Source organism: Loxodonta africana, chromosome 15, assembly GCF_030014295.1.
Source record: "Loxodonta africana isolate mLoxAfr1 chromosome 15, mLoxAfr1.hap2, whole genome shotgun sequence".
NCBI classification, from domain to species: domain Eukaryota; kingdom Metazoa; phylum Chordata; class Mammalia; order Proboscidea; family Elephantidae; genus Loxodonta; species Loxodonta africana.
The window spans coordinates 41,151,963-41,174,780 of record NC_087356.1 but is presented as its reverse complement, the minus strand read 5'-3'; the positions used below and the strand labels follow the sequence as shown (position 1 = coordinate 41,174,780).

Genomic DNA, 22,818 nt, shown 5'->3' with positions numbered 1-22,818 from the left:
GCCAACTGATCACAGACATCTTTCAGGAGTAGTCTTTTACCAGAACGTTTACTTTTACAACAAGTTTTAAACAGGTGAAAACAGCAGAAGCAAGAACTGCAGGCATCGATGCCACTGCTCACAAACAAAACCCACAGCTGAGTGCAACTGCAGACATGGTGGAAATGCTCTCAGGGTCAGACCCTGCAGTTCAAACTTAATGCGTGGCAAAGCCTTCTAACAACCTAGCCAATTCCTTTGTATGGTCTAGCAAAAACAGCTTCCATAAAAACACACGCTATTTAGTGCACATTCATGTCTAAGTTCGGTCTTGAATGGCAAAGATTGAGATGTTAAGTTTATGGCACAAATTCCTCCGAAGTAAGCTATAACTGAGGGCCAACCCCCAAATAATACAGGAGAGGTCTGGTTAAAATATACACTTGCATACTTTGACAGGGTAAGACAGACAATGATTATTGCTAATATGCAAACATGCTCTGTAAACTCATGAACAGGGCTTCCAAGGGGAAGGGGGGATGGGTGTCCATTTTTTAGAACCTGATCTCCCAGACACAAAAAGAGAGGGAGACAAAGATTAGGAGAAAACCCAGGGCAATGAATTAAGGAGCCAGAGGTGGGACAGAAGTCTGTGACCAGGTCAAGGTCCAGGTGTACAACACCAACTTCTCTGTGGCTTTAGGGTAAGGGACAGAAGGAAAAAGTAGGAATAGAATGGTGGGTATGAAGGCAGAGTCCAGGGTAGGAGGCTTAGTAGGTAGGGAAGATGGTTTCTGAAACACATGTTTCAACAGAAATGAAATAGAGGCTACAAAGGGGAAAGGATAGAAAGAATGAGGAACTTTTAAGAGGAAAGGTCATTATTCATCTAGAAACCAAAATGGGTAGATGATAGTCTAAGAGTGGTAAGCAAGCCTTGAAGAATGAAGAACTTCAGTCTTAAAGAACAGGACCAGGAAGAAGGGTCAGATGCAGAGAGGCATGACCAAAGGGAGCCCCAAGAAAAATTTCAGTTAAAGCTTTAGGCTTCTGCCAGGGGTAACAAAGTTGAAGACAGCGTCCATGATTCATCTTGTCGCTACATGTGCTGTGTGCCTACACTCTTTTGCCCTGAAGTAAAATTCGGGCAATTAATTGATTGAGTTTCCTGCTTACAGCAGAGTGGAGATAGGAACAGCACTGGAGATAGGGAGGCAGGGGAAAGATGAGACCTGGAAGGATCATGCTGGGGTGTGGAAGAGAAAAAAGCTCCTCAGATTCCTGGCACCTCAGCAAATGCAAGGACCATTAGGGACCAGAAAGACGGAGTCCCCTCAGAGTTTGACTCTGATGTGATACCGGTCCCCCTAGGATTCTGAGAATATCCAAAGTTAACCAAGTAACTGCCTTAAAAATATCCTCAAGAAAACCCAAAGATGCTCATGAGAAGTAACACTTAACCATGACAATATGCAAAAGAATGAGGGAGTTCATAATAGAACACTGCCTGCAAGGCAAACGAGAGAAAGTAGTACATAGCTGTGCGTCAGCTTTTTCTTAGGAGATGTCAGAATGGTGGTCAGACATTTTATCTCCCTCAGAGAGAAAAGCAATGGTTTTATCTGTTTACAAGTTTAAAGATCATCTATGATCTCTTTAGGGGGGAATTTTGGGCTTACAATCTGTAACAATCCTCTGTTTTGTGACATTGCCAGACCTCTGACTTACTTAAAACAAAAAGACCAACAAGGTTCAGAGAAGCAGAAGCAAGCTCCAGTTATTTAAAAAGAAAACAAACAAGCCAGCTTAGGTATTTTGAGACCCTTTATTTTGCAATAATGACACCGATCTACGAGTAGTTTTGTTACAACATCATAAGACTATGTAAGATTTTTATCCAAATAGAAAATAACCACCAAAAGGAAAGGGCATCTTCCTTCTAAAATGTTTCCACTTAGATTGGCCTTTGGATAAAATGTGCACTACTGAGCTGGACAAAGGTATCTGGCTGTAGCAGCTTCAGTACTTTGAGGCCACATTTAAATGTTCTTTGATGAGACTGTTTCCTTGAGGATATACATTCCTGGAAGGAAGGCAGAATTGGAAAATACAGATACCAAATGTACTTAGGCTGTTTTATTAAGACAGATAATCTCCTACAAACAAGAAAAACACCTTTGAGATGGGGATGCAAAATAAAACAAAAATCAAGATCCTTCATTACCGTGCACTAACTGCAGTTCTGTAACTCAAATCCTTTACAATTCATGGAATGTAACTGTGCTAAGGTAATGGGATGAAGATATTTAGAACTGCTTCACTCAAGGAGAATTAATACAAAAAACCTTCCTAATGACTACGGATAAAGAATTACTGAGTTGTGATAAAAATCACCCAGTTTGGCAGCTGGCAGGGAAAATGAAGAGACTAGGCTAGCTCACGTGGGAGATGCTGCCATGCTTGGGCCCCACTGAGTTAACTCAGATGAGGACTTGGAAAGGAAGCTAAGCTGCAGTGCTGATGGAACTAGAGGCCTGGTCATCTTTTAAGTTTTACATTTTATACTTCGTAAGCTGATCCATGCTTTAGGATTAAAACTTCGGTAACTCAAGGTTGTATTTTCCGAGAGGTAACGGAGGGACAAGATGAGGGGGGAAAAAAAGAGATCAAAGCCGAGCAGGAGAACCAGAAAAGAGGCAAGTAGGGAAGAGTGGGAGACACAGAAAGCTCCTCTTTAACTCACAGGCACAAACACTGCTTAGTTTTGAGCGCACCTCTACTCTGAATGGAAACACTGATGGCGCAGTGGTTAATAGCTACGGCTGCTAACCAAGAGGTCAGCAGTTCAAACCCACCAGGTGCTCCTTGGAAATCCTATGGGGGACTTCTACTCTGTCCTTTAGGGTCGCTATGAGTCGGAATTCACTCGACAGCAGTAGGGTTAGTCTTTTGGTTTACTTCAACATAATGGTACCTCGTACCTTCTACAGGATAGGAAAATGCTACACAAAGGGTAAGCTATTAACCTTAAAATTACGGCAGTTGGTCAACACAAATGTTTATCGTACTTCTACTGTCATATGATACAGCAACAGATCTATTACCGGAACAGGAGAATTCCATATAACACATTATCTGAAAATTACGACAACCTGCCACCACTGGGGCTTACTGAATTAAACCAGTGTTTACTAAATGTGGCTAAGGATACATACAAATCATCTGAAGCACTTGTTAAAAATATACTTTCCTAGTCCCCTGGCTGGAGATGGATTCTGGGAGGTTTGGAACCTATATTTTTAACTAGGGACCCAGGTGATTCTCGTAATTGGATAAATTTGGCTAATATTTGCTTATATATACAAAGGTACTTAAGTGGAATGAAAAATTACAAATATTTACTCTGCCATATGAAACATCAAATGTTATTGTTACTTACATAACCATAAATAAAATAAATAAATAAATCCTTATTCACAAATGTTCTTGCTAGTCTTGTCTTTCTATTGCGCAAGCCTTCTTCTTCTGCTTCATCTTGCCACTGAGGGTCACCATCAGTCTTACTTTTATCTGCAGCCCTTCTGGAGGCCTTTCCCAGCGTACTGAGATGAGCTCCATCCCAAGAACATAATGGAGTTTCCATTTTTCCACATGGTCCCAGTGCATGACTGTCACTGAGCAGCCAGTTTAATGGAGGTTGTTACCGATGTCTAGAAGATAACCTTCTGAGGCCATTACACCAAGTAACTGCTGAAGGCACAAAACTTTTTTCCCGTGACACTGGCTAAATGTTTATAAAAACATCATCTGAAGTCAGTATGCTTGGTTTCTGCTTTTAAATAAGAGCTCCGTACATTCATTCCTCGTCATACAATTATCAGCCAGCATAAAGCAAGCTCAGATTTCCTCTAGCCTCTTTCTTGAACTCACACAACCACACCAGATGACATTCTCTCTCTCGGTTCTGTGCAGAGCTTTGAAAACAACAGAGGAGGAGTTAAGCTCCATGATGTGAGGAGTTCTTTTCCTTTTCCTTTTTTTGGTAGACTTTACAATAGGTTTCTTAACCACTTTGCTCACTGCTACAGAAAGATGCATTAAAAAAAGCAAAAACCAACAAAACAAAAAAACATTGCTTATAATGGCTTTACCTCAAGCTAGGCTACAGCAAAATCATTCAGAAAACACTGAGGAGTGAGGCTGGCTTTCTGCCTCAAAGCTGATCCATTTGATACATCATCCTCTCGAACCACTTGAAGCTGCCCTTGAACTGGGACACCATGTTTCTTATTAACAGTGAACACCATAAGTGAAGTAAGTGCCTTGGCAACTGGTATTTCTTGACTAGGTTTCTGGATCACAAACTTGATAAACTCATTTATTTCTTCAGTCTGACTAGTACTTTTAGATCCATGAGAAACATCTTCCTTTTGAAATTACCTGTTCAAAAGCTGTTATTTCCCTGCATCATTATCTACTGTTACTTTCGGTGCACCAAATCTTTGATGCATTAGTTATTTGGCAGCCATGATGCTTTAATGGGCAGCACGGCTGCTTCGTAATTTCTACCCTTTTATTGATCCATTGTCATCCACATAAGCATTATGGCGAGGTTCATCCTGTTTCCAAGTTACTACAGAACCACTCAAACTCAGCCCCCTTCTCTTCTCAAAGGACAGGCTAAGTGGGCTAGTGGTGGAGAAAATAATGTTACTCCTCTGTAAAGGTGCTGAAATGTCTCTTTGCTGTTCAAGTGGACAAATTTTCTGGTTTTAAAGGTTTTCTATTATCTGGCTTCACTCGGCCTGTACAATTTTATTTCCCATTATCTCTCAAAACAGTCAATGCCTTGACATGTCCTCCACACACTATGTTCTCCAGAACCACGCGCTGGTTCATGTTGTCTACATCCTCTGAATAATGCCCGTCCTTACCCGCTCTGCCCACTTTTCAAAATCACACCCATTTCTAAGGCCGAGCTCAAGGCCCTCTCCACCTACTCCCTGCATTCTTCTCTGATTGTGTCAGTAAGCTAGTTTGGTCTTTACTCATGCCACAAGGTCTGTACGTGTAGAAGCCAGGTTTTAAATTTGTTATGATGCTGATGGCCATTGTGCCTTACTCCAATAATCTGATGACTTCAGGAAACAACAGTTTTATCATCATCACATTTCCCATATATTAATGTTCTTAGTTGATTCTGTAGAGACATATTTAGGGATTCTGAATATTTGACTTATAAAAGGCCAGTAAATATACCCAGCCTTCTGTGTGTTTCCCTTTCTAAGCTATCCTTAACTGGCCCAGGAATTTTTCATGTAGCCTTTCATGACTCATTATCCTTCTGAGGGCAAAGAAGTGGGGCGAAGTGCATGTTGTGTTGCCCTCACTCTTTTTTTTACAGCTAACAGCTCAGTTAATTTTGCTCAGGCACCCACACTTTTTTCTCACATACAAGCCTTCTGCAGCCCCCACCCTCCTGTGTTCTCTTGATTTTTGTCTAGTCATTGCTTGAAAATTCTTTCCCCTTCTCCCACTCCCCATTCCCTGCCCCTATCACAGTTGTGAGTCAAATTATTAAGTTAATCATCACTGAAAAGTTAAAACAAGGATTTCTCTTTTATCCGAAAAGTTAAAGGTGCTAAAACGAAATTAGATATCATGAAGAACCCACCCACCGCCACAACACTAATGTCTTCAGAAAAGCTCCGCCTACTTCTTCCTTCTTCTGTGAACTTTTTTTTCCCCAACCATGAACACAAGAAAGTTAAAAACACAGTATCAAGTCAAATAACTTCCTGTGTTATCTCACACCATACTGACTTTCTAGTATAACGTGCTGTGTTGTCTCACACCATACTGACTTTCTAGTATAACGTGAGGTAGGCTTCCCTAGGCTAGCTCGGACGTGAAAGCTCGCTATACGAGGCGCTCTGCTGACTTAGGCCACTGCTGTGCTGAGTTACGAAGGAAGCGACCAAAGGATGTTTACATTAAAAAACAGCCTCTTTTTAAGTTGGGGGTCAAGGTTATACATAAAAAAGAATTCCTACTTTCACCTTAAACACAATAAAGTATTTTAAACGGTCCTTTTTTCTGCCATCATTTTTCCCCAGAATTATTCAAAATAAAACTGTCTAAAGTCAGATTGTGAAAAATTTCTAAAATCATTCTTCTTTCTCCTGATTTTTATTTCTTACCAAATTAGTGTAATTGGAACACAATGATACCCTAGTATTTCAAAAATTAAACTCAATTCGTTATAAACAAATCTAGGTTTTCATTAAAAAGGGGAGAGAATGTATCACTGACATATTAAGCCAAGAGCACTTAAAAGTTGCAGACTACCCTAACCCCTTTTCTGGAGGGTACTGAGAACACAAGGAGTAAATAAGCCAAAAGGAAAATGTTCCCAGCAATGAAATGCCAGAACTCACAGAAGTGCTCCAAGTAGGAACGGAATCATCGATTTTAACACAGATTTCTAGAAGTGTGAAGGAAATGCCGGTGAGCCAAACGTGTGTTCACCTTTTAGGCGTAATGTTCTTCATGTAAACTGCAAAAGATTTACTACAAGGAGGCCAGAAGGGAGATCAAATTACCCATCACTGATTAGAGGTAAAGGCATGTCTCAGCTAAAAAAATACAAAACAAAAAATTCCAAACCTGAAGGCTTTCTAATTAGCTTCAGTGGAAGTCAGCTCAAATATAACCTGACAAGATTTTTTTAAAAGTTCAGGGGCCAATCTTAGGGCCTTTTACATTCAGATAGATGTAAAAGGAAAAAAAAAAAAAAGCCCCCAACATGTTCATCTGTCTGTTCCACGATTCTAATACTTCCTCAGTAGATCCTTCATATTTATAACCTCATTTGTTCTCTACTGCTCACTTCAACCACCAGGTTGGTGGATTTGAATTTTGTCAATTACATACTGAGCTACTTCCCCTCTCAAGAACTTAATCTTTCCATGACCAAAATCCAGTCAGTTGTTCCAATCTACCAAATATCAGCAATAACTACGAGGGTTTAAAAAAAAAAAACACTGTGCCTAATTTCAAAATCACAATACATAGAGATTCCTGAGAGTAAGTACATTACTTAATCGGTTTTAATTTTTTTTTGACACGGAGCAAAATTCCCTTTATTATGCAAAGTGCCAAATAGAGTGCCTCATACAAGCTGGGAACAAAGGTATATTTATTTACTTTCTTAAATTATATATTATAAAATCTAAAAAATACTACATATAATATATGTATGCATCATATATTTAATGTCTAGCTTGCTTTCTGCCAGCAATTGTTCAAAATTTGCCCAATTTATCCCTCCTGGCTCTTTGATTCTTTACCTTATCTTTTCATATTCTCCTTAGCAAGCACTGGCTTAATTCTCTGGAATCCTAAACCGGGGTTGCATCTTTCCCATTCCCACCCCCCCACCCCCACCCCCACCCCCACCCCCACCCCCACCCCCACCCCCACCCCCACCCCTGTACTCTAAATACCAGTGAACAATAATTGCTGTTACCATTCTTCTCCTGGGCTTCTGACATGGGAAACAACATCAAGCTGGTGCTTTTAAAAGTTTTTACCCAGTAACCACCTCCACTACGCATTCTTCGACAGATGTGATTTTTCACAGTATCTGGTTTTGAAGGTACTTGACCTCTTTTTTCCTCCATACCCTCAAAATCAAAAGCCTCTGAATAAACCTTCTTAAGTTAATCATAGGAAGGGAGTCAAATCTCAGGCTGGGCCTTAGAGTCCCTAGGTAAAAGAAGACGCAAAAAATATAGACAAGTTGTTTTAAAAATTAACTTTTGGCTGAGTAGTATCACTCAGAGAAACGAAATCCTGGTTCGTGCTACAACATGGATGAGCCTTTAGAAATTATCCTGAGTGAAATAAGTCATTCATAAAAGAGTACCACGTATGATCATGTATGCCACAAAATATCTAGAAGGGGCAAATGTACAGAGACCAAAGTTCATTACTGGTTACCAGGGCAGGAGGGAAAGGTAAACGCACAGTCATTGCTTAGGGGGTATAAGGTATAAATTTCCTGGTAAGGGTGATGGAAAAATCTGGAAATGCATAGTGGTGATGGGTACTACACACACACACACACATACACACAAATTAACCTTCCATTAACTTTCTTACCAGCTATGTCAGGTCACCAACAAACGTTTACTAGCGGTGACAGTGATATCCCCTTGCCCACAATGTTCCAGAGGGATGTTGGTTAGATGAGCGAGGTCTTAGAAGGAGGTACAAACTGGTCTAAAGGACATGTGCAGAAAACACACCGGCAAAGCATGATGGCGAACCGAGCAGTTAAAAAGAAAAAATGTAAACGGGAATAAAAAAGTAGATACAGGCACTTATTTATGTGGATATTCTCGTCCCCCACTGAAAAGATGGGAGCCACTCTTGAACTCCATACTTCAAAGACTTTTCATTAACCATGAAACTGATAAAAAACACTTGGCTGGGGGGTAGGGAAGAGACACATGGTTAATATCACCTGGACATTTACATATAAATAACACTATTAGAGCTGATAACAAGCTTCATATAGGCACAGGAAAGTCACTTTTACAGAATAAAAAGAAAGGAAGAACTGAGAACAGTAGTAAAATGTTAAAATAGTGCCCTAGGCTCCCCAAGGTGCACAATAAGGGTATTTCTGAGTTGTCAGGCAGTAAAATTTGGCCAGGGGGCTACAGAATGTAAATTTGCCAACTGTTTAAGCTATAAATCTTTTAACAACTTTAAGCCTCAAACTAGCAGTGTAAATGGGATTGAAAGTGAAGCTGTATTACTCATGGCTGTAACGTCAAAGCCATAGCTGAGGCAGAATAGGACAGAGGTCAATAGGGTCTCTGGCTGAGTTCAAACGCATGGCTCTGTCCATTGCTAGCTTATGCCCTTAGACCTGCTACTTTATTTCATTGGGTTTCAGTGAATTAGTGTTGAGTGAATCTAGGTATTTATTAGTTGCTGCAATGTGCAATATTTTCTTGTGCCAAAATCTTCCGAGTTCAACATCTACAGTTTGCACTAAGCCTTCATTTTACCAATTATTACTGACAGTAACTGGGATGGTGGGTGGGGATGCAAGTAGGGATAGGAGTGCCCATTGAATGTACTTCATCATTTCTTGAAGTCGGAAGCCTGCTGGCTCAGATGACAAGCAAAGAAACTTGAAAGTTTTCAGGAAAGACCTTCTTTTTGTACCATTGTGGGTCCTTGGCTTTTAACCACTGGATCACGTTAGACTAGGAGGAACTTTTAGGAAGCTTTGACCTAAGAAGCAAGCCTTTCTAGGATGAAACCAAGTAAGGTTAGTGATGTGCTACCATGAGAATGGACCACTGCTTACTAACAACAACAACAAAAAAACCCAAACCCATGCTGTCGCGTTGATTCCAACTCACAGCTTTTTTAATTTCTGTGAGAAGGCTGCCTTGTAGGAGAACAATTAAGTAAGCAGTAAGGCTAAAAAAAAAAAAAAAAAAAACTTTTTTTTTTTTTTTTAAGACTACTATAAAAAGTGATGTGTTGCTCCTCAGAGTACTTTTAACCTTTTCACAATGCATTTAATAAGGAGCTCACGAATTTGATCAAGACTCTAAATCCTGTACTTTTACCAAGAGGACAAGAAAAAGCTAGTGTGGACAAATGAAGGGCATTATGTTGTCCAAATGCAGCCTCCTAGGATGTGTAAAATTTCCTTTTAAAAGATAATTTCAATAATAATTATGCAAACAGTATCAGTACACTTAGTAGGAGGTAGATGACACTGACCTAGCTTTATTTATTTTAGGAATAGTGTACTTTACCACTCCATTCAGACACAAGGCTGCTTTGCTTACCACTTCTGTTGATGTTTCTGCATGTTCAGAAGTAACATGTTCTTGAAGCGATGTCTCCGTATAGCCCATTTTTCCACAATAGGGACAAGTAAAAGACTGTGGCTGCTCTACAGAGAAAGCTTCCCCACCATAGTACAAATCTGAAAAATAAGGTAGAAATACATTGAGAAATAATATTTATTATTTTTTAATATATAAAACCTTGATCACATGGTACAGTAGTGCAAAACAAAATGAAAACCAAGTGTGCCTGACATCTCCACTAACAATCCCACCTTGTTAAGGACCTCTCGGTTTACATTTGTAGTGTCCTCGTTCCCATCAAGAATTCTATGGTGCCATCCAAAGCTCCTTCCCCACACAGCTACTACAGTCTTAAAAGAAAACAAAAACAGGTTTTTCCCCTTCATTTAATTCTGAAACATCTCTCATTTCACACCTGGGTCTGATTTTATTGTAATTTATTTTTTCCTTATTAATTTTTTTATCTCTGTATATACTGTGGCAACACTGATATAAACAGACAGAACCAGGAGGGTGTATCATATCATACAAGAACACAAGTGCTTGGAGGGAAAGCGCAGTCTACTGTGACCAACTCCCAAATCCATTTACTTGCCGACAGAACAAACCAGTCTTACAGAAGGACTCTAGGCATTCAGTTCCTGCAGATGCTAACCTGAATGGCATACTACCACAACACACTCTGTCCAACGTGGTGAAAGGAGAACAGGCTAGATGGTGAAATTCCGCGGGAATACGCTGTTTATCTCATTAGTACAGCTCGATTTTTCTCAATTAGTAACATAAACGGAAATAAAACCGAAAGTATATTTAGTATGGTATGCCATTTCATCACAAAAAAAACCTACTTGATTATTAAACATGAAACAAATGCCAAAGAACTGCTGCTTTTGTGAGAAAAGAAAATGGAAGCAAGTATTCAGTACACAATAAGACGTGTCCATATTCATTTTTAGGGAGATTTAAACTATCTTAAAAGTTTTATCTACTACACATATATTGGTCATTTATTATGTACAAAAGATTTGCCAGGTGGTTTTGAGGTTGGTGGGGATAAATACATAAGAAGGATAGAAATGCCTCACTCCAATAAAGCGCATCTACAAAAACCCCACAGCTAACATCAGACTTAATGGTGAAAGTCTGAACGTTTCCCCCTAATATCCTGAACAAGATGATGTCTGCTCTCGCCATTTCCGTTCAATATTGTACAGCAGCATCTAACCAGACAATTAGGCAGGAAAATGAAATAAAAGGCATCCAGAAAGAAAGAAGCAAAACTATCTTCGCTTGTAGATGACATGATCTTGTATACAGAAAATCCTAAAGAATCCATTAACAAACAACTACAGACAAATATTATATGATCCCACTTAATGAAATATCTAGAGCAGGTAAAAATATAGAGAACAAAGTTTATTGCAGGGCTTCCAACTGGTTAGCTTCATTGAACTTGCATTTCCAAGAAGTTCCCAGGAAGTTAAATGTAAGAATCACAAGGGGGTGGAAATGCAAATTCTCAGCATGGGTTCAAGGCCCTGGTTTATTAGAGATTATCTGGGGCAGGAGGCAGGGAGAGAGGGGGTATCATTGATTAGGGGCCACTGAATTTCTGTTAAGGGTGACAGAAAAAACTGGAAACAGATAATGGTGATGGTTGCACAATATAATGAACATAATTAATGTCATGAACTGTACATGTAAAAATGCTGAAATGGCAAAAGTTTTGTTTTATATATATACTTACCACAATAACAAATAAACAACTACTAGAATAAAACATGAGTTCAGCAAGGCTGCAACACACAAGTTCAAAACACAAAAATCAATTGTATTTCTATACACATGCGATGAACAAGTCAAAAATAAAATGAAAAAAATCTACCACAGCATCAAAAAGAGTAAAGTACTTAACACATTTAACAAACCCACCACCAAAACTGCATTTAACAAAGGAAGTACAAAACTTATAAGCTGAAAACTACAAAATACTGTTGAGAGAAATTAACCCTTTGGTGAACCTATTAGTTTTTGCTTTGAATACCATGCGTTTGCATTAACGGAAGTATACTGAGTCATTGGGTGTGTTTAAATTCTTGGTTGGTAATATGGATTTTGATGACCACTGAACTTTCTATCTTCACAAGAATGCTAATTGATGAGCGACCCTCTGTCTCAAAGAAGCCTTGGTTGCTGAAAATATGGTGAAGTGTCTTCCATTAACTTATATGGGAAACCTCTAGTTTTCCAAATATGACACAAAAAAAACCAAAACCAGGCCTACCAGGACTCCTTAACTATCACACAGGAAGCCATAAATATGCTTACAGGGATTATCTAGGGGTATGAAAACCAAAAGAGTCAAAATTTTTACCCAATCACACTTCCTGCAAGCCTCATACTCCAGGTATTTTGCTTCAACTAATGTTTCTTTAGTCTTTTGCCATCACTCAAGTACCCACTGAAGGCCAGGAAATACTTTCAGCAGGAAAAAGTTTACTCCCAAAGAACTCCAGAGGCATAAAGAGTGGCTGGCATACCATAAGTCAATGGGTCACCAAAGGTAAAGAAACCTACATAAATGGAAACACATCCCGTGTTCATGGATCAGACAATTTTATATTTTTAAGAAGGGAATGTTCCCCAAAATGAATCTACAAATGCAAAGCATTCGCTATTAAAACCCCAGCTGGCTTCTTTGCAGGAATTGACAAGCTGATCCTAAAATTCATATGGAAATTCAAAGGACCCAGAATATCCAAAACAATCTTGAAAAAGAACAAATCTGGAGGACTTACACTCTCAATTTCAAAACCTACTACAAAGCAAGCTATAGTAATTGAGTTAGTGTGGTAGTGGCATAAAGACAGATACAGATCAATGGACTAGAACTGAGAATCCAAAAAACAAAACAAAACAAAAAACCCTCATATCTACAGTCAATTGATTTTTGACAAGGGTGTCAAGAATATTGACTTTGGAAAGAGCAGTCTTTTCAACAAATGGTGCTAGGAAACTCAACATACATAGGCAAAAGTATGAAGTTGGACCCTTATCTCATACCACATACAAAAACTAACTCAAAATGGATCAAAGACCCAAATATAAGAACTAAAACTATAAAACTTAAAAGAAAACGTTAAGTGTAAATCTCTGGAACCTTAGATTAGGCCATGGTTTCCTGGATATGACACCAAAGCACAATAAAACAAAAAATAAACTGGGCAACATTAAAACAAAAAATTTCATGCTTCAAAGAATACCATCAAGAAAGTAAAAAGGAGAAAATTTTTGCAAATCATATATCTGATAAAAGACTTGTATGCAGAATATATAAAGAACTACTACAACTCAATAATAAAAGACATATAAATCAATTAAAAATGGCAAAGGATCTGAATAGACATTTCTCCAGAGAAGATATACAAATGGCCAATAAGCACATGAAAAGATGTTCAACATCATTAGCCATCAGGGAAACGCAAATCCAAACCACAATAAGATACCATTTCATACCCACTAGGATGGCTATGGAAAAAAAAAAAAAAATACCCCAACCCTAGAAAATAACAAGTGTTGACAAGATGTGGAGAAACTGGAACCCCCATACACTGCTGGTGGGAATGTAAATGGTGCAGCTGTTCTGGAAAACAGTCTGGCACGTCCTCCAACGGTTAAACATGAGGTTCCAGAAGACCCAGCAACTGCAGCAATATATCTAATATAAATGAAAACACGTCCACACAAAAACTTGGACAGAAACCTTGATAGCAGCGTTATTCAAAATAGCCAAAAGGTAGAAAAAACCCAAATGTCCATCAACGGATGGATCAACAAAATGTGGTATATCCACACAATGGCATATTATCTGGACATAAAAAGGAATGAAGTACTGATACATGCTTTATAACTTGGATGAAGCCTGAAAACATTAAGCAAACAAAGTCAGTCACAAAAGACTACATATTAAATAATTCCATTCATACGAAATTTCAATAATAGGTAAATCTATAGAGACAGACAGGAGACAAGTGGTTGCTTGAGGCGGAGGGGAGATGGGGGATAAAGGATTTGATGTTTCTTTTTGAGGCAATAAAAATGTTCTAAAACTGACCATGGTGATCGTTGCACATCTCTGTAAATAAACTAAAAATCATCAAATGGTACATGTTAAATGAGTGAATTGCATGGTACGTATATTATATCTCAATAATCTGTTTTAAAAAGGGAAAGAATGTAACACCAAAGCCAGGCAAAACAAACAAAAAAATAAACCAAACCCATTGCCGTTGAGTTGGTTCCGACTCATAACAACCCTATAGGACAGGGCAGAACTGTCCCATGTGGTTTCCAAAGAGTGCCTAGTGGATTCAACCTGCCAACCTTTTGGTTTGCAGCTGTAGCACTTAACCACTACACCACCAGGCAAAGGCATCACTAAAAAAGAAAACTAGAGACCAAAAGCCCTCATGAACACGGATGCAAAAATTCTCAACAAAAATCCTAGCCAGTAGAATTTAAGTAGGAGTTCTCACACTACCTGATCTCAGAACCTACTATACACACATCGTAGTCAAAACAGCCTGTTACAGGTACGACAACAGACACACAGAGCAATGAAACAGAACTGAGGACCCAGATGTAAATCCATCCACCTATGGACAGCTAATTTTCAACAAAGTTTACTGAATGGGGAAAAGACAGTCTCTCCAACAAATGGTGCTGGCAAAATTGGATACCTATCTGTAGAAAAATGAACAGGATTCATACCTCACACCATACACAAAAACTAACTCAAAATAGATCAAAGACCTAAATATAAAACCTAAAACTATAAAGGTCATGGAGGAAAAAACAGGGACAATGCTAAGAAAAAATTAGGGACAACACTAGAGGCCCTAATATAGGGCATAAATACAATACCAAACATAACTAAAAATACACACACAGAAGAAGACTGAACTAGATAAACGAGACCTAGAAATTAAACACTTATGCTGAACAAAAGACTTCTTCGGAACAGTAAAAAGAGAATCTACAGATTGGGAGAAAAAAATTGGCTATGACATATCTGACAAGGGTCTAATCTCTAAAATTTATAGAAAATTTCAACATCTCAACAACAAAAAGACAAATAATCCAATTAAAAAATGGGCAAAAGATAGGAAGAGACGCTTCACCAAAGAAGATGTTCAGACTGCTAACAGACACATGAAGAAATGCATATATATGATCATTAGCAATTAGAGAGGTGCAAATCAAAACTACATTGAGATACTATCTCACCCTGACATTACTGGCACTAATAATAATAAAAAAAAAAAAACAGAAAATAACAAACGTTGGCAAGGTTGTGGGGAGACTGGAACTCTTATGCACTACTAGAGGGAATGTGAAACGGTACAACTACTATGGAAAATGATATGGCGCTTCCTCAAAAAGCTAGAAATACAAATACCTTATGATCCAGCAATCCCACTCCTAGGAATATACCCTAAAGAAAGAAGGGCTGTGACAAAAATAGACATATGCATACCCATGTTTGTTGCAACATTATTCACAACAGCAAAAAGGTGGAAGCAACCTAAGTGCCCATCAACAGATGAATGGATTAAACTGTGGTAATACACACAATGGAATACTAAGCAACGGGTTAAAAAAAAAACATTTAAACAACAGGTAGGCAGGCCTATAAAACAAACAATAACACAGGTGAGAAATTAATCAACTATCTATATCTGACCGAAAACAAAGATGAGAAGCCAGGAAGGGACAGGAAAACCAGACGAATGGAACCAGGAAACCTGGGGTGAAAAGGGAAACAGGAAGAGTGCTGACACAATGCGGAGATTGCAACCAATTTCACAGAACGATTTGTGTATAAGTTTTTGAATGAAAAACTAATTAGCTCTGTAACCTTTCACCTAAAGCATGACTAAAAGAGAGAGAGAAAGAATGGTGAGCAACAATATTGGTAAATATGCAGGTAAATAGGACTGTGTAAAACAGCACTAAAAATAATATCAAATTACAGCAAATGTAGAGGGGGGCACACAAGAACAAAGTTGAGATGGAATATTAAGTCAGAGCACTCTAAGCTTTTTGTTTTGTTTGAGATGAGGATGAAATTTCTGACCACTTTAGGCTTAGTAAGTATACATGAAGTAGTAGGGGAAAAAAAAAAAAGGAAAGAGACAAACCAGGACAAATAGAAAGTTTACTAAGATGGCATAAATAAACCCAATTATATCATTAAACTCTATGAAGATAAATGGACTAAGTTCTCCCATTAAAAGGTAGATAGTAACAGACTGGATTATAAATTATATCTAAGCACATGCTTTTTTGTATGGATTACAGCTCAACATAAAGAAAACAACAATTCTCACAACTGGTCCAATAAACAAAATCATGATAAACGGAAAATACCGAAGTTGTCATGGATTTCATTTTACTTGGATCCACTACCAAAGTCCATGGAACCAGCAGTCAAGAAATCAAAATGATGTATTGCATTGGGAAAATCTGCCCAAGACTTTAAAGTGTTCAAAAGCAAAGATGTCACTTTGAAGACTAAGGTGCACCTGACCCAAGTCATGATCTTTTCAATCACCTCATACACATGCAAAAGCTAGACAATGAATAAGGAATACAGAAGAATTGATGCCTTTGAATTATGGTGCTGGTGAAGAATATTGAATATACCACGGACTACCAGAAGAATGAACAAATCCATCTTGGAAGAAGTACGGTGGAATTATTCCTTAGAAACGAGGATGGCAAGACTTTATCTCATGTACTTTTGGCATGTTCTCAGGAGGGACCAGTTCAGGAAAAGGACATCGTGCTTTGTAAAGTAGAGGGTCATGGAAAAAGAGGACAATCTCCATGAACTGCCACAGTGGCTCCAACAATGGGCTCAAACAGCAACGATTACAAAGATGGTGCAGGAGCAGGTGGTGTTTCGTTCTGTTATATGCAGGGTTGCTGTGAGTCAGAACGGACTCAACAGCACCTAACCAACAACAACATATGCTTTTATGAAGCTTTTAATTTTGAAACAATTTTAGACTTAAAGAAAAGTTCCAAAATAGTACAAAGTTCAGGTATACCCTTCATCCAGCTTCCTCCAGTATTGATATCTTACGTAGCCACAGACAATTACTGAAATTAAGAAATTAACATTGGTAAAAAAAAAAAAAAAAAATTGGTAATATACTATTAACTAAACTACAAACTGTAACAGATTTGTTCATTTCTTCTATTGATGGTCTTTTTCTATTCCAGAATTGAATCAAGGATCCCACATAGCATCTGGCTGTCAAAAATCTTAGTCTCCTCCAGTTTGTAAAAGTTCCTCAATCTTTCCATGATCTTTAGACTTTTGAAGAGTAGTAAACCCTGGTGGTTAAGTGCTACGGCTTCTAACCAAAGGGTCGGCAGTTCGAACCCGCCAGGCACTCCTTGGAAACTCTACGGGGCTGTTCTACTGTGTCCTGTAGGGTCGCTATGAGTCAGAATCGACTCGACGGCACTGGGTTTTTAGTCAGTTATTTTATAGAATGTCCCTCGATGTGGGCTCCTTTGATGTGTCTCATGATTAGACTGAGGTTATGCATTATTGGCAGGAATACCAGAGGTGATGTGGCCTTCTCGGTGCATCACATCTTGGGTACATGATGTTGATGTGATAAACCTTATTACTGGTGATGTTAACCTTGATCTCTTGGTTAAAATGGTGATTTCGCCACTGTTAAGTTACTATTTTTCTGTTTGTACTTATTAAATATTTATTTTGAGGGAGATATTTTGAGAATATGTATATATCTGGTTTCTCCTCAAACTTCTGTCCACCATGGTCCACTGGTAGACTTTGCCTGCAGCAATTATTACTGTGGTGTTCTTATGGTTATTTTTTATTTCCTTCATTTCTTCTACATTTATTAACTAGAATTCAAGAACTGTCTCTTTTTCCTTATTTATGTGCAATGGAAACTCTGGTGGTATAGTGGTTAGCAGTACTACGGCTGCTAACCAAAAGGCTGGCTGTTCGAATCCACCAGGTACTCTTTGAAAACCCTGTGGGGCAGCTCTACTCTGTCATATAGGGTCACTATGAATCAGAACTGACTTGATGGCAATGTTTTGTTCTTTTTTTTGGTTTATTTACAACACTGTAGGCTCAAAGATACTTATTTTATTATTTAAATTATTGTCCAATACTATTGTTAGTTATTTTGTTGCTCAAATTTTCCCAGCTTTGACCACTGGGAGTTCAGGTTGATTTTTATCCCCTTTCAACATGCCATGGTCCTTGCTATTTGCAAAACACATATCTGATAAAGGACTTGCATCCTTAAATGCATACTGGTAAGTGAAAGAAGCCAATCCAAAAAAGAAACATACTAGATGATCTCAACTATATGAATTCTGGAAAAGGCATAACTATGTTGTTGTTAGCTGCTGTTGAGTTGTCCCCCAACTCATGGTGACCCCATGCACAACCAAACGAAACGGTTTTGTGATTGATACAATTTTCATTGGATGATTTTTGGAAGTAGATTACAAGGCCTTTCTTCCTGGCCTGCCTTAGTCTGGAAGCTCTGCTGAACCTGTTCAGCATCATAAAAATCCACCCAGTGCCGTTCAGCATCACAGCAACATGCAAACCATCACTGCCAGGTGTGTGGTGGCTGCGAATGAGGTGCACTGACCAGGAATCAAACCTGGGTCTCCAACATGAATGGTGAGAACTCTACCACTGAACCCCAACTATATGACATTCTGGAAAAGGCAAAAGTATAGAACCAGTGAAAAGATCAGGAGGTCTGAGGAAGGAGGAGGGATGAACAGGTGGAGCACAAGCTATTTTGGGGGCAGTGAAACTATTCAGTATGATACTATAAAGTGAATACAGGACTTTATACATTTGTCAAAATTCACAGAACTATACAACACAAAGAGTGAACCCTAATGTAAAATATGGACTTTTGTTAACAATAATTGATACTGGTTCATCAATTGTAACAAATGTATCCCAAGAATACAAGATGGTAATCTGGGACATAATGTCAGAAGGGAGTATATAGGAACTCTCTGTACTTCCTGATGAATTCTTCTGTAAACCTAAAACTACTCTAAAAAAATACAGATTCTAAAGCCCTGTTTTGAAAGTTCTGATTCCCATCCACCCATATATCCTTTCATCCATCTACCATCTAGTTAACTATCTAGATATATTATATATGGAGGTGAGAAGAGGCTTAGAGAACCGTTGGTCTTAGATCTTTAAGGTCCCTTCTAACTTAGGGTTCTGTGACTGTACATTTCTGGTCTAATTAAGACCTTTATAACTGCAAAATCTTAAAATGCTCTGATTTTTTACTTTTAGCCATAATATTTTTTACCACACAGGTTTTAGCCTTCACTCACGAAAGTGTGAGAAATACTCATCATCTTCCATTCTTGTGAGTGTGACAGAGACTGGTAGGAGTAAGAGATTACAGCATAAAACATTTATAGCTTTTCTTAAGAAAAGACGGTGTCTTCTAATCAACTGTAGAAACTATCTGCTTTTTGGTAACTAGAACAAGAACTTGTACTTGTGCACTGTCAGCAAGAATGGTCAGTTTAACTTTATTCTTTTTTTGTTGAGTCACTTTTTCATTTCATGCCTTATCAGTTGAGTATATTTCTAAATGGTTTTCATAAGCAAGTAAACTGTGATTAAGAGAAAGAATTACTTAGAACATACAAGGAAGATTCATTTTGTATTTAATTGAACTGAGGCCTCAGGTATGATATTGGGAATAGTTTTAAGGATATTTTCCTTTATTTTCGCACACACATGTACACAAAGTTCTAAATGATAACCCATTAAAATTTAACTGAATACTTACCAAAATCTACCCTCGTTAATATGCACTGCATTGGGTGGTCAGTTGTATGCCTTGTTGTTGTTGCACCACTTTCATAACAAGATGCACAAAGATCGTAATCGTAGCAAATTAAACACTTGTATCTGCGACCTCGAAAATTTCCTTTTAAACATGCATCACAGCTGACACCTATAAAAAAGAAATATACTTAGTTAGCAGCTATAAAAGGCTACTCTCCATTTTCATTAAAATTTTAATGTGCTTGTTTAACCCACATTTTCTTTCCAAAATAATGAGAAACAACATAGTGAAATAATATATGAATTTCCAACAGGATGGTGAATTCATTACCCTGACTTACACTCTTGGTGAAAATAACTTAAAATATCTGATCAAACATGAAAACACTTTTTCTGCATTAACAAAAGAATCACACGGTCATCTCCATCAACTCAGAGAAGGCATTCAATAAAGTCTAATACCCATTCCTGATAAAAACTCTCAATAAAACAGCAAAAGAGAAATTCCTCAACATAATAAAGGGCACCTATACAAAACCAACAACCAACATCATTCTCAAGGAAGAGGCTAAAAACATTCTGCCTGAGAACAGGAACAAGACAAGGATGCCCTTCATGTCCACTCTTATTTAACATTGTGCTGGAAGTCCTAGCTAGAGCAATAAGGTAAGAAAAAGAAATAAAGGGCATGCAAATTGGTAAGGAAAAAGTAAAGCTATCCCTATTCACGGATGATATGATACTATAGAGAACCTAAAAGACTCCACAAGAAAACTACTGGAACTAATAGATTTCAGCAGAGTAGAAGATACAAGATAAATACACCAAAAAAAAAAAAAAAAAATCCGTTGGATTCCTACACACAATGAAGAGAACTATAAAAAGGAAATCAGGAAAGCAATGCCATTTATAAAAAGCCCCTAAAAAAATAAAATACTCAGGAAAAAAATCTAACCAGAAATGTAAAAGAGCTATACAAAAGAAACTACAATACACTACTGCAAGAAACCAAGGAAGACCTACGTAAATGGAAAAGTCATACCACACTCATAGACAGGTAGACTCAACATTGTGAAAATGTCAATTACTACGCAAAGAAATCTACAAATACAATGCAATCCTGATCCAAATACCAACGACATTCTTTAACAAGATGGAAAAGCTAACCATTAACTTTATATGGAAAGGGAAGAGGCCCCAGATAAGTAAAGCATTACTGAAGAAAAAGAACAAAGTAGGAGGCCTTGCACTATCTGATCTCAGAACCTACTATATAGCTACAGTAGTCAAAAAAGCCTGGTATTGGTACAATGACAGACACACTGACCAATGGAACAGAATTGAGAATGCAGATACAAATCCATCCACCTATGGCCCCTTGATCTTCAATAAAGACCCAAAGTCCATTAAAAAGGGAAAAGACAGTCTTTTTAACAAATGGTGCTGGCACATCTGGGTGTTCACCTGTAAAAAAAAAAAATCAGACAGGACCCATACCTCACACCATACACAAAAACTAATTCAAAATGGATCAAAGACCTAAATATAAAACCAAAAGCTATAAAGATCATGGACGAAAAAATAAGGCCAACACTACCCAAAACCCATAGGAGCCCTAATATATGGTATAAACAACGTACAAACCATAACTAACAATAAACAAATACCAGAAGATAAGCTAGATAAACGGCACCTGCTAAAAATTAAACACTTATGCTCATCTAGACTTCACCAAAAGAGTAAACAGCGAACATAGAGACTGGGAAAAAAATTTTGGCTATGACATATTTGACCAAGGTCTAATCTCTAAAATATATAGGAAAATTCAATACCTCTACAGTAAAAAGATATATAATCCAATTAAAAAATGGGCAAAAGACATGGATGGATACTTCACCAAAGAAGACATTCTGGTGGCTAATAGACACATGACGAAATGCTTGCTATCACTAGCCATTAGAGAAATGCAAATTGAAACTACAATGAGATACCATCTCACCTTGACATTACTGGCATGAATCAAAAAAAAAAAAAAACAGAAAATAACAAATGCTAGAGAGGTTGTGGGGAGATTGGAAACTCTCATGCACTGCTGGTGGGAATGTAAAATGGGACAACCATTTTGGAAAACAATATGGTGTTTACTTAAAAAGCTAGAAATGGAAATACCATATAATTCCGCAATCCACACACAGGAATAAGAGCCGTCACACGGATAGGCATAGGCACACCCAGGTTCACTGCAGCATTATTCACAATAGCAAAAACATGGAAACAACCTAAGTGCCCATTAACAGATGAATGGATAAACAAACTATGGTACATACACACAACGGAATTCTATGCAACAATAAACAATGATGAATCTGCAGGACATTATGTTGAGTGAAATAAGTCAAGCACCAAGGGATAAATACTGTTTGAGGCCACTATTATAAAAACACATGAAAGTATTTCCACATAGAAGGAAACAATCTTTGATAGTTATGAGGGAGGGGAGGAGGGGAAGGGAAAAAACACTTAACTAGGTAGTAGATAAATGGTAACTTTTGTGAAGGGTTAGATAGTACATGATATGGGGAAGTCAGCACAATTTGACCAGGGCGAAGTCATAGACACTTCACAGACACATTCAAACGGGCTGAGCTACTGGGCTGAGGGCTGGCGACCATGGGCTCGGGGAACATCTAGCTCAACTGGCATAACACAGTCTATAAATATTCTACATCTGACTGTGATGAGTAGCATCTGGGCTCTTAAAAACCTGAGAGCAGCCATCAAAGATACATCTACTGGTCCCATTCTTGCTGAAACAAAGGAGAATGAAGACCAAAGACACAAGGGAAAGATTAGTCCAAAGGACTAATGGACCACAACTACCTTAACCTCCACCAGACTGAGCCCAGTACAACTAGATGGTGCCCAGTTACCACCATGGACTACTCTGACAGGGATCACAACAGAGGGTCTAGGAAAGACCAGGAGAAAAATGCAGAACAAAATTCAAACTCACAAAAAAGGACCAGACTTACTGGTCTG

General features: G+C 38.2%; 1 protein-coding gene across 1 annotated transcript in view; it reads right to left on the bottom strand.

Annotated features, from left to right (window-relative positions):
* Positions 1 to 22,818, bottom strand: part of KCMF1 (potassium channel modulatory factor 1) — an 85,988-nt gene that overhangs the window by 12,548 nt on the left and 50,622 nt on the right. Inside the window, exons 2-3 of the mRNA XM_064268787.1 lie at positions 19,781 to 19,948; positions 9,858 to 9,997 (exon numbers count right to left, since the gene is read on the bottom strand). Coding sequence (XP_064124857.1) covers positions 9,858 to 9,997; positions 19,781 to 19,948 — 308 coding nt within the window. The remainder of the gene's footprint in view (positions 1 to 9,857; positions 9,998 to 19,780; positions 19,949 to 22,818) is intronic.